Genomic DNA, 15,945 nt, shown 5'->3' on the forward strand with positions numbered 1-15,945 from the left:
TCTCACTGCAACCTCCGCCTCTCAGGTTCAAGTGATTCTCCTGCCTCAGCCTCCCAAGTAGCTGGGATTACAGGCAGGTGCCACCACATCTGGCTAATTTTTATATTTTAGCTAGAGACAGGGTTTCACCACATTGGCCAGGCTCGTCTCAAACTCTTGACCTCAAGTGATCCACCTGCCTCAGCCTCCCAAAGTGCTGGGATTACAGGCATGAGCCACCTCACCCAGCCTCTCTTTTGATGTTTCAAAAATCAGTTTGTATCCTTTGAAGTAATGTCAGCTAGTGTTTAGAGTAAGGATAGGTGTGCCTCTGTTTTGCTGTTTTAAAAATCAATTTGTATCCTTTGAACTAATGTCAGCTAGTGTTTAGAGTAAGGACAAGTGTGAGAGGAAGTAACCCAGAGATATGACATAAATGAAGGAAATCAGCCCTGCTGCAAAATACATTGAGGATAAACTCCTTTAGTGGGTGATAAATAAGAGGGCTGTCACCTTAAAATTGAGTTTTAAAACATATTGAGGTATTCTAAGTCTTCTTTCTTCATTCTGTTAGATTTTAATCTACCGCTCTCAGCTGATATAATCCTGACCAAAGAAAAGAACTCAAGCTCACAAAGATCCACTCAGGAAAAATTACATTTAGAAGGAAGTGCCCTGTCTAGTCAGGTTTCTGCAAAAGTAAATGTTTTTCGAAAAAGCAGACGACAGCGTAAAATTACCCATCGCTATTCTATAAGAGATGCAAGAAAGACACAGCTGTCCACCTCAGATTCAGAAGCCAATTCAGATGAAAAAGGCATAACAATGAATAAGCATAGAAGGCCCCATCTGCTGCAGCATTTTGTAACATCGTTTCCTAAAGAAGACCACCCTAAAGCTAAACTTGACCACTTAACAACCAAAGAAGAACAGACTCCTCCAGATACTATGGCTTTGGAAAATTCCAGAGAGATTATTCCAAGACAGGAGTCAAACACTGACATTTTAAGTGAGCCAGCTGCCTTGTCTGTTATCAGTAACATGAACAATTCTCCGTTTGACTTATGTCATGTTTTGTTATCTTTATTAGAAAAAGTTTGTAAGTTTGACATTACCTTGAATCATAATTCTCCTTTAGCAGCCAGTGTAGTGCCCACACTAACTGAATTCCTAGCAGGCTTTGGGGACTGCTGTAGTCTGAGTGACAACTTGGAGAGTCGAGTAGTTTCTGCAGGTTGGACTGAAGAACCAGTGGCTTTGATTCAAAGGATGCTCTTTCGAACAGTGTTGCATCTTCTGTCAGTAGATGTTAGTACTGCAGAGATGATGCCAGAAAATCTTAGGAAAAATTTAACTGAATTGCTTAGAGCAGCTTTAAAAATTAGAACATGCCTAGAAAAGCAGCCTGACCCTTTTGCACCAAGACAAAAGAAAACACTGCAGGAGGTTCAGGAAGATTTTGTGTTTTCAAAGTATCGTCATAGAGCCCTTCTTTTACCTGAGCTTTTGGAAGGAGTTCTTCGGATTCTGATCTGTTGTCTTCAGAGTGCAGCTTCAAATCCCTTCTACTTCAGTCAAGCTGTGGATTTGGTTCAAGAATTCATTCAGCATCATGGATTTAATTTATTTGAAACAGCAGTTCTTCAAATGGAATGGCTGGTTTTAAGAGATGGAGTTCCTCCTGAGGCCTCAGAGCATTTGAAAGCCCTAATAAATAGTGTGATGAAAATAATGAGCACTGTCAAAAAGGTGAAATCAGAGCAACTTCATCATTCGATGTGTACAAGAAAAAGGCACAGACGATGTGAATATTCTCATTTTATGCATCATCACCGAGATCTCTCAGGTCTTCTGGTTTCAGCTTTTAAAAACCAGGTTTCCAAAAACCCATTTGAAGAGACTGCAGATGGAGATGTTTATTATCCTGAGCGGTGCTGTTGCATTGCGGTGTGTGCCCATCAGTGCTTGCGCTTACTACAGCAGGCTTCCTTGAGCAGCACTTGTGTCCAGATCCTCTCGGGTGTTCATAACATTGGAATATGCTGTTGTATGGATCCCAAATCTGTAATCATTCCTTTGCTCCATGCTTTTAAGTTGCCAGCACTGAAAAATTTTCAGCAGCATATATTGAATATCCTTAACAAACTTATTTTGGATCAGTTAGGAGGAGCAGAGATATCACCAAAAATTAAAAAAGCAGCTTGTAATATTTGCACTGTTGACTCTGACCAACTAGCCCAATTAGAAGAGACACTGCAGGGAAACTTACGTGATGCTGAACCCTCCTCAAGTTCATCCACTCCTTCTTACAGATTTCAAGGGATCCTGCCTAGCAGTGGATCTGAAGATTTGTTGTGGAAATGGGATGCTTTAAAGGCTTATCAGAACTTTGTTTTTGAAGAAGACAGATTACATAGTATACAGATTGCAAATCACATTTGCAGTTTAATCCAGAAAGGCAATATAGTTGTTCAGTGGAAGCTATATAATTACATATTTAATCCTGTGCTCCAAAGAGGAGTTGAATTAGCACATCATTGTCAACACCTAAGTATTACTTCAGCTCAGAGTCATGTATGTAGTCATCGTAACCAGTGCTTGCCTCAGGACGTGCTTCAGATTTATGTAAAAACTCTGCCTATCCTGCTTAAATCCAGGTTTGTATATGTTAGGGTGGTGGGGGCGGGTGGGGTGTGCATGTCTGGATCTTTTTCATTGGATGCTTTCAAGTGAGTGATGAAATGTATGCATTTAAACTTCTGACACTGATACCTCCAGGGCCTTGGCAGTAGTGTGATCATATTTACTGTTTATTCTTTCCTAGGATTTAATTTCAATTTGCCAACAAAAAATGTTCTCCTTCCACATCAGATTTGTTTTAACCATTTGTTTATGTATGTATGTATTTTTACTGAGCTGTTTACAGAGAAGAGGATAGAGCCATTGATTTTAATTTCTCAACAAAAAGAAAAGTTTTAGATATACTTCTGAGAAAAACGTAGATGAAACACAGATATCCAAGAGCAGGGCAAGTTTAATTACTTTATATTTCTTTGATACAATATTATTGGCCATTGAAAATGTTTACAAAGATCATATTGGAATATGAGAAAATGATTATACTATCTTATGGGTAAAATATAAACAATTAAAATAGTATTAGGCCGGGCAAGGTGGCTCAAACCTGTAATCCCAGCACTTTCGGAGGCCGAGACGGACGGATCACGAGGTCAGGAGATCGAGACCATCCTAGCTAACCCGGTGAAACCCCGTCTCTACTAAAAAATACAAAAAACTAGCTGGGCGAGGTGGCGGGCGCCTGTAGTCCCAGCTACTCGGGAGGCTGAGGCAAGAGAATGATGTAAACCCGGGAGGCGGAGCTTGCAGTGAGCTGAGATCTGGCCACTGCACTCCAGCCTGGGTGACAGAATAAGACTCCGTCTCAAAAAAAAAAAAAAGTGTTCACTTATTTACAACTATGTAAAATATGTAGTATATGTAAAATACATAAAATGATTATTGAGGCAGTGGTATTAATGGGATTGTTAATTTTAAAATATTAAATTTACATTTGTAACCTCTGCAATATATACAGAAAAATTAGAAAATATAGATAAGCAAAAATAAGAAAATTAAAATTACTTTTAATCATATCAGTGAGTTTTCCAGACTTTGTGATTGCCAAATCTGGTGCATTTAAAAATAATTGTATAAATAAAGCTTGCTTCTGATAGGTAGACTGGCCTTTCAAATTAATGCATATACCATTTTAGAAACTTATACAAATATATCCTATCATTAATATCTTCATGTGTGGCATTTTTTGGTCCATCTTAGTACAACTACTTTAAAACTATTATTGACATTAAATCATTGCCTTACAGTCATTTAAAAATTTTTCTGACGTTTCAGCATCGTTTAAATAGAACTGACTGATTAGAAAGTTTTGTAACTCTTTGGCATATTTGTGGACAACCTGGATCTTTGTGATGGAAGGGCTGAGAATCACCTAGCTGGCTTATGTTAAAGTTATTAGTAGGATTCCAATGATCTAGACACAAGTCTCACCTGAGACAGAGCTGAAAACCTTTTTATGGTATTTGTACTATTGACTCTGTGCAACTAGCCCAGTTAGAAGGGAAATTCATGTGATGCCGAACCTTCTGAAGATTTTCAGCTCTGTAGTGTGATTCTTTCTCTTCATAAGGCATAGATTTAAAATAAACAAAAATTCCCAAATGAACCATCAGGCAGAAAAACTAATGAACAAACACATGCTTACCTGCCCTCAGAGTGTCTATCGCGAGTGTGGTGGTGGCTGTGATGTTCAGAATTTATACAGAATTTGCCATTTGGAGAAAAATACTATTCCCTGAATTGCTTCATTTAATGTGGGACAGGTAATCTTTTGTTTCTAGACACTGCTGGAGCCATATATACAAATGTTTGAAGAAGGATATCAGAGTAATTAGAAAGTAACTTGAGGTCCTGATTATATCTAAGAACTTTAGCCCGATAATTGATGGATAAAATTAGGTAGTGGTTAGTGTATCCCACATGCAATACCAATATATTAAATACTATATGTACTTATTTATAAATGATGTTTCTTTATTTAAAACTTTTTACATGCTTTTTTCTTTCGCAGGGTAATAAGAGATTTGTTTTTGAGTTGTAATGGAGTAAATCAAATAATCGAATTAAATTACTTAAATGGTATTCGAAGTCATTCTCTAAAAGCATTTGAAACTCTGATAATCAGCCTAGAGGAGCAACAGAAAGATGCCTCAGTTCCAGGTATTGATGGGATAGACAATGAACAGAAGGAGTTGTCCTCTGTACATGTAGGTACTTCTTTTCATCATCAGCAAGCTTATTCAGATTCTCCTCAGAGTCTCAGCAGATTTTATGCTGGCCTCAAAGAAGCTTATCCAAAGAGGCGGAAGACTGTTAACCAGGATGTTCATATCAACACAATAAACCTATTCCTCTGTGTGGCATTTTTATGCATAAGTAAAGAAGCAGAGTCTGATAGGGAGTTGGCCAATGACTCAGAAGATACTTCTGGCTATGACAGCACAGCCAGCGAGCCTTTAAGTCACATGCTGCCATGTTTATCTCTCGAGAGCCTTGCCTTGCCTTCTCCTGAACATATGCACCAAGCAGCAGACATTTGGTCTATGTGTCGTTGGATCTACATGTTGAGTTCAGTCTTCCAGAAACAGTTTTATAGGTTTGGTGGTTTCCAAGTATGCCATAAGTTAATATTTATGATAATACAGAAACTGTTCAGAAGTCACAAAGAGGAGCAAGGAAAAAAGGAGGGAGATACAACTGTAAATGAAAACCAGGATTTAAACAGAATTTCTCAACCTGAGATAACTATGAAGGAAGATTTATTATCTTTGACTATAAAAAGTGACCCCATACCATCAGAACTAGGTAGTCTAAAAAAGAGTGCTGACAGTTTAGGTAAATTAGAGTTACAGCATATTTCTTCCATGAATGTGGAACAAATTTCAGCTAGTGAAGCTGCTCCCGAGGAAGCAAAGATATTTACAAGTCAAGAAAGTGAGACCTCACTTCAGAGTATACGACTTTTGGAAGCCCTTCTGGCCATTTGTCTTCATGGTGCCAGAACTAGTCAACAGAAGATGGAATTGGAGTTACCTAGTCAGGTAATACTGTGTCCTTAGTTCAGCTGTTATGTAATATATATACATAAATAGATATATAATGTAATATATATTAGGTTTTATATATATTACGTTTTTTATATATATATACACACACATACACAGACATACACACACACATTTTTTAAGTGTCAGATGAATAATAATGGATATTGTGTTTCAAAGTTGAAAGATCTAAATCTTTGTGTGATTTAGATCTTTGGCTGCCCTGCCCAGATCTCCTTTACCAAACTGATCACCCATTCACCATCTGCACATCAGCACCCGTCTTCCAGGAATCGCCCTTGGCTGATGGGACATGCCTCACAGGGAGTTGCCCGGGAAGGATGCTCATAGCTAATGCTGATAGATGTGGCTCTAAGAAGTGGCGACAATCACTGTGGGGCACTTCAGGCTCCAGAGCTTCCCAGGAAATGAGGCTGGGACTAGACTTCTCCTAAAACCACATCTTTGTCCAGATTCTTCCCCTAATCTTTTCTGCTTTCCCTCACATTCTTACAAGTTTTCTCCTGAGATCATTTCTCGACTAAAAAGGAATCCAGGGACTGGGAATATGGCAGACCTCTTCTGTCCTCACTAACTTACCCCTAACTGTTCAGCCAGCCAACAGGCTCTTCCTACTTCAGTTCCAGCCTCCATGTTGCCTTATCTCTAAAAAATCCTGATGCTTCCACACTGAATTTCCACAATTGAAATTCACACGCTTTAACACAGCACACAAAACTCTTCAGTCTTGCTTTGACTTCTTTGCTTAGCTTCATTTCTTGTCATTCTTTACCATGCTGCAATAAAAACCAAATAAGATGAACTAAGTATTTTATCAATAAAAATGTTATTAATTTTAACAGGATGTTTGTATAGAGCTAGATATTTATATAGTCATTTTACTTTCATATCACCTGCAAGTAAATGGATTAGCTTTATAGTTAGGTAAATATTTTTTCATCATTTAGTTTTTTAAATAGTTATTAATATGCTTAGTCTCTTTTATTTTACCTTAGAACTTGTCTGTGGAAAATATATTATTTGAAATGAGGGACCATCTTTCCCAGTCAAAGGTGATTGAAACACAACTAGCAAAGCCTTTATTTGATGCCCTGCTTCGAGTTGCCCTTGGGAATTATTCAGCAGATTTTGAACGTAGTGATGCTGTGACTGAGAAGGTATGAATAACAACATATAGTTGTGTTCTTTGGGTATGACCAGCAGAGGCGGAAGTTGGGATGAGACTAGGATGCTGATGAATGTCATTAGAGCATATGGACTAGGACTTGGTCAGATGAGTTCAGTGGATCTTATTACCACGTGATGGATATATGATGGGATGAACAGTATTTTGTCATTGCCCTGTCTTATACATAACAGGAGAGCAGTATGATATGCTTTTCCTTATCTAATCTGGAAATTTACTGAGAATTACTTCCAGTTAAGACAGAAATATATTACTTGATTTGGTATATTTTACATATACCTGATAGTTTATTAAATGCTAATTCAGGAATGGTGATGATTTACCTATCCTATCTGGTTCTTTGGTGGTACAGCTAATATTTCCAGAACTCTCTACTCACATTAATTTTAAATCGTTCAACATAAAAATGACTAGTATTTACATAGAAAATAACAATCACAATGTTTTAGTTGTTTAATGTTTTTTCCTAAAGCAACTATTTTAATTTTCTTTCCTAAAATTATATGGTGCATAATTAGCTCATTTCCCTCTCATTTTATGTTTATTTTACCTTTAGTTGCCTTCTGTCCTTTATTTTTTATGTAACTTCTCTTTTAATTCCTTGATCTAGCCATGTATATGATGTTTTATAAGGTTTTGAAATAACATTGTATGTTACTATTTGGCATAACTTAAAAACATGCTGAAATAGCTATTAATGTTCATCATATTACTGAATTAATTGATTAACTGTAAAATGTTAAAATACCTACTTTATTCTACCTTTTATTGTTGTTACAATGATGAAGTATTCTGAGCTTCTTTAGGTGAAAATGTTTTCTGAAATGAAGGTATTAGTGACATTTTTATAAGAAAAGGAAAATTTCTTACAAAGGAAGTTAATACTGGAACTCTTGATTTCTGAGATGCTTGTTATGTAGACAATTGCATTCTGAGATATTTTAATTAATCCCTTTGAAAAAAATGTCTTGTCTGCTCTAGTACCTAATTTATGAGGCATTTATAAAAATCCTTATGAAAAAATCTTTTTATTAACAAATGTGCACAAATAATATATATTAGTATTAAATTGTATGAAGTAAAATTTCACCACATTGTGGTTTTTAGTCATTTCCTATTGTATAACTAGAATGAAATTTCTTACATATATTTATTTATTAATAAATAATAAATAAATGACCTGTAACTTACTTTGTTAGAAACCCTCTTTTTTGAGGTATTAAGTTGTCTGAAAGCATCTGGGAAATTTTGCTGAGTGAATTTCATAATTTATAATAATTCATATTGCTAAGTTTTTTTCTTTAAGAAAATATTGAAACTGTCCTTAACATGACTTTTGAATAATAAGTATTCTATAACTAAAAACAAGCAAATATTACAACTTTTACCTTTGAATTACACTGATTTATAGAGTCGTCAATCTGCAGAAGAATTGTCATCCCAGCCTCGTGATTTTTCAGAAGAAGCTGAGGATTCTCAGTGTTGTAGTTTTAAGCTTTTAGTTGAAGAAGAAGGTTATGAAGCAGATAGTGAAAGCAATCCTGAAGATGGCAAAACCCAAGATGATGGTAAAATATCATTGAAGTGCTTGTGATTAGATCTGCAAGCCATATCATTGAATAGCAAAATGGTTCATAATAATACCACTTTAGAATTTTGTATTGCCTTACAGTTTAACAAATGTGTTGCATTATCATTTTATTGATCTTCCCAACAGTCTGGCATTCATATATGCAACAATGTGATATAGTTTGTTATCACAAACATCGTCTGAGTGCCTAAGAACATGGAGTGAAGGACAGCTTCCCCAATTTCATGTATATTCTAGTGTGAAAGACAATAAATACTAGAAATAGATAATAAAATAGAAATAGATAACCTGGGTGATGTTGTAATCGTAACTGGGTGGTGAAATTTATAAATTTCTTAACTATATCAACGTTTTATTAAGAGCACAGCAGTCTTAAAAGATCTTATAAGTCAATTTTTCCAAAATGCAATATTCAATAAGACAGGATTGTTTCTCAGTTATGAAGTCGGCAAAATTGATAATTCATCCAACCAATAGCCAAGCCTGCTATTTTCACAAAGATTTGGGTAGGCAAATTGAACTGCTCTGTGATTTAGGTATTTGGGGGGTCAGAAAGTTTGAATAGGTTTTTTTTTTTAAAGTTGTGTCCATGGGATATGTTAAATCTGTATCATATGTCTATAAAAATTCTTGTTTATTTGTAAAATTTGTGGTTCTACTGAAGATGAAAATTGCTTTTAAGGCAACTCATTAATCTTCAGAATACCCATATCATTGTCATAAGTTGTGTTGTAGGAAAAGATTGGAAAAGGTTTTGTAAGCATCCTCTGAATAGTACTTTTGCCACTAGATCTTCTAAATGATTAATAAAGTTTGAAATATTTAGTGTTTAGGGAATAAAAATAATCTTTTGTTTTTCTCTTTTCAGGGGTAGACTTAAAGTCTGAAACAGAAGGTTTCAGTGCATCAAGCAGTCCAAATGACTTACTCGAAAACCTCACTCAAGGGGAAATAATATATCCTGAGATTTGTATGCTAGAATTAAATTTGCTTTCTGCTAGTAAAGCCAAACTTGATGTGCTTGCCCATGTATTTGAGAGTTTTTTGAGAATTATTAGGCAGAAAGAAAAGAATATTTTTCTGCTCATGCAACAGGTAAAAGATTCATTTAGTTAAATGTGATCAATATTTATCAGACTCATCACCCAATAACATCTCCTTAATGTATAACCCAACTTTTCTGAAAATTATTCGAGATGATTACTTATCTTTGCTGGTACCTCAGGTGTGTTTTTACCTACAAGTGGTATTCCAAAATCTTCTAATTCCATATTTTTTTAAAAGTAGCATAAAAAGTTAATGTCCTTTGCTAGCCAGTAGTAAATTCTCATCTATTTCTGAGAATGGGTAATATTTTTTAAAATGCATTTAATTTGAATATATGCTCACTGTTTTGAAAAATCAGAAAATTTAAAAACAGTATAAAAAGAAAATGAAAATTAGTATAATCCTACACATAGTAGTCTTTTTAGTCATTTTAAAATACATATATACACATATAGTAGATACCCTATCATATAATTTATTATGACATTACAGTTGTTTCATGCTTCTGTGAGGTAAGTAATTTAATTTTGTATTTTTTTTTGTAATCTTCAGGGAACTGTGAAAAATCTTTTAGGAGGGTTCTTGAGTATTTTAACACAGGCCGATTCTGATTTTCAAGGTAAGTTGAAACTGTTTTAACAATAGCTCTGAAATTATTTTTTGTGAAAAGTTGATAATAATGGCTTCTGGCCGGATGTGGTGGCTCATGTCTGTGATCTTAGCACTTTGGGAGGCTGAGGTGGTAGGCGGATCACTTGAGCCTGGGAGTTCAAGACCAGCCTGGGCAATATAAAGAGACCCCATCTATAAAAATCAGCCAGGTTTGGTGGCGCATGCCTGTGGTCCTAGCTACTCGGGAGGCTGAGGTGGGAGGATCACTTAGGCCCAGGAGGCCAAGGCTGCAGTGAGCCGTGATCGTGCCACTGCACTCCAGTCTGGGTGACAGAGCAAGACCCTGTCTCAAAAAAAAAAAAGTCTTCTATTGGCATAGTGCTCTGTGATTTCAAAAAAGCGTCTTTATGTGCATTATCCCATTTGTTCCTCAGATCCACACAATGAAATAGACAGAGTGCAAGTATGTTTATAGAGAGGAAAATCTAGATTCCAAGGGGTTGACTTGTTCAGGGTCATATACATAGAAGTAGCATTGTGGGGACTGTAAACCCAGTCTAACGCTATGTTGTTGCCATATCTGATATTGATTACTCTGTACTTGGTACTTCCTCAGACATTTGAGGAAGTCATAATGAATGTATAATATGATTGCTAATCACAATAAATCTACATTTTAATTGGAGAACTTAAGGCTAGCCTACACGAGACGTTAATTTTGGTTTGTGTGATGTTTTCTCATGATTAAATTCAGGTTATACATTTTTGGCAGGAGTACTCAGAAGTGATACTGGGTCCTTCTGAGTGCATCAAATCAAAAGGATTTATGATATATGGATCTTACTACTGGTGATGTTAACTTTGATCATGTGGTTAAGGAGGTGTTTGCTGTTTCTCTATTATAAAGTTACTATTATCCCTTTATAATTAGTAAGTATCTTGTGGGAAGATAACTTGAGACTATGTAAATGTACATTTTCTCATTCTTTTATCCACTAATTTTAGTATTATGAAAAAATATGAAAGTATGATGATTCTTGAGTGAGACAGTTAATTCTGTGGTATCTGCCAAATAGTGATTTTCTATTTCCATCATTCCTTCTGCATTTATTCACTGAGATTGTACTTTAAGGAAAAGCTTTCTCTTCTCATTCATTTACTTATTTAGTATATGGGTGTATTTTTATTTATTACGCTAGGCACTTAGTGAACCCTTGTGTTCTGAATATGTGTTTCCATTTTAACTCTGAGAAATTACGTTCCATTATTTAATAACAGCTTTATTGGGATATAATTCCCATACCATAACTTTCACCTATTTAAAGTGTAGAGTTCAGTGTTTTGTAGTAGGCAGTTTATTTACAGAGCTGTGCAACCATCACCACAATTAATTTTAGAACATTTTCATCACCTCCAAAAGAAACCCTGTACCCTTTAGCAGTCATTGCCCATTGCCTCTTAACCGTCCTCTACACGGATTCTTCTGCAATTACTCATCTACTTTCTCTTCTGGATGTTTTTCCATATACATGGAATATGTGGTCTTTTGTGACTGGTTTCTTTCACATAGCATGATGCTTTCAACCTTCATTCATGTGGTAGCATGTTTCAGCACTTTAGTTCTCTAATCATGTTTTAAATTTCTTACTTTGTATGGATTCCTTTTTTTCAGGTTTTTTTTGGTTTTTGTTTTTTTCTTGTAGACAGAGTTTTGCTCTTGTCGCCCAGGCTGGAGTGCAGTGGTGCGATCTCAGTTCACTGCAACCTCTGCCTCCCAGGTTAAGCAATTCTCCTTCAGTTTTTATTAATAGACTTTATTTTTTAGAACACCTTTAGATTTACAGAGAAATTGAACAGCTATTATAGAGTTCCCTCATTACACCCTTCCCTGCCAGTTTCCCTTATTATTAACATCTAACTTTTTGTGATGTATGTATTATAATTAATGAACTTATATTGATATGTTATTATTAACTAAAGTCCATAATTCAGATTTCTTAAATTTTTACATAATGTCCTTTTTCTGTTCGAGGATTTTATCCAGGATAATACTACATAATAGTTAGTTGTCATGTCTTCTTAGGTACCTCTTGACTGTAACAGTTTCTCAGACTTTCCTTGTTTTTGTTGGCCTTGACAGTTTTGAGGGGCACTGGTCAGGTATTTTGAAGAATGTCCCTGTATTAGAATTTGTTTGACATTTTTCTCATTGTGCTATCTTGTGATTTTGATTTGTATTTCCCTAATGATTAGTGATGTTGAACCTCTTTTCATGTACTTATTGGCCATTTGTATATCTTGTTTGAAGAAATGTCTATTCAAGTCCTCTGCTTATGTTCGAATTGGGTTGTTTCTTTTTTTGTTGTTGAGGTTTAAGAGTTCTCTATATATTCTGGATATTGATTCCTTATCAGATATGTGATATGTTAATATTTTCTCCTATTCTGTGGGTTGTCTTTTTACTCTGTTGATAGTATCCTTTGATGCACAAAAGTTTTTCATTTTGAAGTCCAGTTTATCTATTTTTTTATTTAGTTGGCTGTACCTTTGGTGTCATATCTAAGAAATCATTGACAAATCCAATATTATGGAGTGTTCCCCGTAAGTTTTATTCTGAGCGATATATAGTTTTACATTTAGGTCCTGAATTCATTTTGAGTTAAACTTTGTATATGGTGTTAGGTAAGGAGCCAACTTTATTATTATTTTTTTGCATGTGAATATCCAGTTTTCTTAGCACCATTTGTTGAAGAGGCTGTTCCTCCCCCATTGAATGAAAGTTTTGGCACCTTGGTCAAAAGTCATGATTACACTAGGGGTATGGACTTTTGAGAGGAAGATCATAGAAGCAAAGTGCCATTGTCATTAAATCATATCAAGGGTACATATTGTCAACATGATTTATAATTGCTGATGTTGACCCTGATCACTTGCATTAAGTAGTGTTTGTCAGGTCTCTCCACTATAAAGTTACTTTTCCCCTTCTCTGCTTCTTTTCTTTTTTGGCTGAAATAACATTCCACTGTGTGGGTATACTGCATTTGATTTTTCCATTCTTCAGTTGATGGACATTTGGGTTGTCCTACTTTTTTGCTACTATGAATAATGCTGCTATGAACACTCATGTACAGTTTTCTTGTGTGAACATATGTTTTCATTTCTCTTGAGTCATTTCTTTTGGGTCATATGGTAACTCTGTGTTTAATCATTTGAGAAATTGACAGACGATTGCCCAAAATGGCTATACCATTTTACATTCTTACCATCAGTGTATAAGGGTTCTAATTTCTTCACATTCTTGCCAACACTTGTTATTATATGCCTTTTTAATTATATCTCTCCTAGTGGATATGAAGTCGTATCTTGCTGTGGTTTTGATTTGTATTTCTCTGAAGGCTAATGTATTAAGTATATCTTTGTGTGTGCCTTAGTCCCTTTTGTGCTACTATAATGGAATACCACAGACTGAGTGATTTATAATGAACAGATTTTTATTTTCTCATAGTTCTAGAGACTGAAAGTCCAAGATCAAAGTGCCAGCATCTTGCAAGGGCCTTCTTGCTACATCCTCACATGGCAAAAGGCAGAAAGGAAAAGAGGCAAAAGGGGGCTGAACTCTCCCTTTCATAAGGGCATGAATCCCACCCATGAGGGCAGACTCCTCATGACCCAGTCACCTCCCAAATATCCCATCTCTTAACACTACCACAATGGAAACCAAATTTCAACTTGAGTTTTGGAGGGGACAGATATTTACACCATAGCAGTGTGCTTATTAGCTATTTGCATATTTTCTTTGGATTTCTTCAGAGAAATGTCTATCCAAATCCTTCAGCCATTTTTATACTGGTGATTTGTGTTTTGATTATTGAATATTAAGAGTTTTTTTATATATTCTAGATGGAAGGTCCTCATCAGATATGTGGTTTGCAAATATTTTCTCCCATTATTTGTGCTGTCTGTTCACTTTCTTGATGGTTTACTTTGATAGCACGTTTTAAAAGATTTTTATGAAGTCCTATTTGTCTATTTTGACTTTCATTGCCTTGCTTTTAGTGTCATATCTTAGATCTAATACAGGATCATGAAGCGTTATTATTTTAAAAAATAATTTTCTCCTCTCCATATTCCCTTCTCTTTTTTTTCTTGTATTCTAATTGTAATCTTGAGCCTTCCCAATTGATCTTGCAAAGATAAGATTATCTTTCCTGTCATATTGACTATGTCACTGTTTTTATGCTACATCTTGAGACATTTTTTCAATCCCAACCTTTTATTTAATTTTTCATTTTGGTAATTTTAATATTTAAGAACTCTTTTTTGCTTGACTGTTTTCTGGTTATTTCTTTTTCATATAAGGATATAATATCTCCTCGTATATATCTGATTATAGTAACAAACATCTTAAAGTTTCTTCTGTCCCCAAATTATCTCATTTTCCTCTGGGGTCAGTTTTGTCTGTTTCTTGTTTTTTAAGTATTGTTTTTACTGCTTTAGGTTGCTAATTCTCTAATATTTTTATGAACCTTTTTAGCCTATTTATATTTAGCAAAACTGTTGGAGATTTCCTCTAATACTGTGAAAGTGAATTTATTTTCTATTTTGGCCTCTTTCCTGAGTGGGTAATATGTTGAAGAGCTCTGTGTGAATGTGCCGTTGGATGATTAGGGGCTTCCCAAACACTGTAATGAAGAGAGCTTTACTTTGGGGGACCATTAGGGATACTATTACCCTGCATGGCAGTTTGCATACCTTAGAAAAATGCATCTTTCACATATAGGGCTTGGCTGGCTTATAGTGTCTTTGTGCTGAGAAAAAAGGCATCCCTTTCTTGATCCAGGCATCACAGCCCAAAACTAGGATACATGGCTTGGCATACAGCATTCATGCTTTATTTTAGTCTCTGCTTTTCCCTCTGGTTAGGCAGTTTGTTCAGTCTGCAGACTGGACAGTTATACTCGGTAGCCATGATGCTAAAAGCCTATATACACCTGAGCTTTTGCCTGGTAATCCACTTCGTTTCTTTAGAGACGAGTTATCAGGTTTGGGACCTAAAAGTGAATACTGAACTATCTGTGCTGTGTACTGAGAAACCGGAGAGAGGTGGATATTCACAGAGAGACCTTTCATTAATCCCTGTATTGTCAGCCGCACTCTCACTTTCTCTCCAGACCTTAGATGGACAGCTCGGCTTCCTACTGCTCTGAACCTCTTTTTAATTCAAAGGAATTCTAGGTTGCAGCTTTGTCTTTTATCCATCTGCTTTTCCATCTTCAAGAAATATTTTTAAATCTTTCACTAGATGTGCCCCAATGCCCACTGCCCCCACATATTTTTGCTGTTATGGGTTTCTTCCTTCTTATAATTCTGTACTTTAATGCTGTGAGTTTTCAGTAGTACACAGAAGCAAGTGTATATATCCATTCCCCCATTTTTAACTGGAATCTGTTAGTTTTGAACTGGAAAAATAAAAAAACTAAGCACACACACTTTGATCATATTATTTTCCTACTTAAAAACCTTTAATGGATTCATGTTATGTACAAGACAAAGTCCATGCTATTTTATGGTCTCATTGCAAGTAGTCTCTCCAGATGTATGTACTATTTTACTACTGTGTCAAGCTCATTGCTTCTGCAAAATATGTTGCTTAAATACAGCTTCTATTCTCTAACCTCCAGGTCTTCCAAAACTACCAATCTTTTAAAACTTATCTCAGGTTTTAAATCAAGATTATTTCTTTCAGGTCAAAGTGGAGATAATATTTATTTTGTAGGGTTTTTTTGTTTTTGGTGAGGATCAGCTGAAATAAAGCATGTAAAAATACT

General features: G+C 35.5%; 1 protein-coding gene across 1 annotated transcript in view; it reads left to right on the top strand.

Annotated features, from left to right (window-relative positions):
- The window catches only part of LYST (lysosomal trafficking regulator), a 200,111-nt gene that overhangs the window by 57,710 nt on the left and 126,456 nt on the right, over nt 1–15,945 (top strand). Inside the window, exons 5-10 of the mRNA XM_015126904.3 lie at nt 554–2,636; nt 4,628–5,657; nt 6,677–6,838; nt 8,279–8,435; nt 9,327–9,553; nt 10,058–10,124. Coding sequence (XP_014982390.3) covers nt 554–2,636; nt 4,628–5,657; nt 6,677–6,838; nt 8,279–8,435; nt 9,327–9,553; nt 10,058–10,124 — 3,726 coding nt within the window. The remainder of the gene's footprint in view (nt 1–553; nt 2,637–4,627; nt 5,658–6,676; nt 6,839–8,278; nt 8,436–9,326; nt 9,554–10,057; nt 10,125–15,945) is intronic.

The sequence above is a fragment of the Macaca mulatta genome, chromosome 1 (genome assembly GCF_049350105.2).
Source record: "Macaca mulatta isolate MMU2019108-1 chromosome 1, T2T-MMU8v2.0, whole genome shotgun sequence".
Classification (NCBI taxonomy): Eukaryota; Metazoa; Chordata; class Mammalia; order Primates; family Cercopithecidae; genus Macaca; species Macaca mulatta.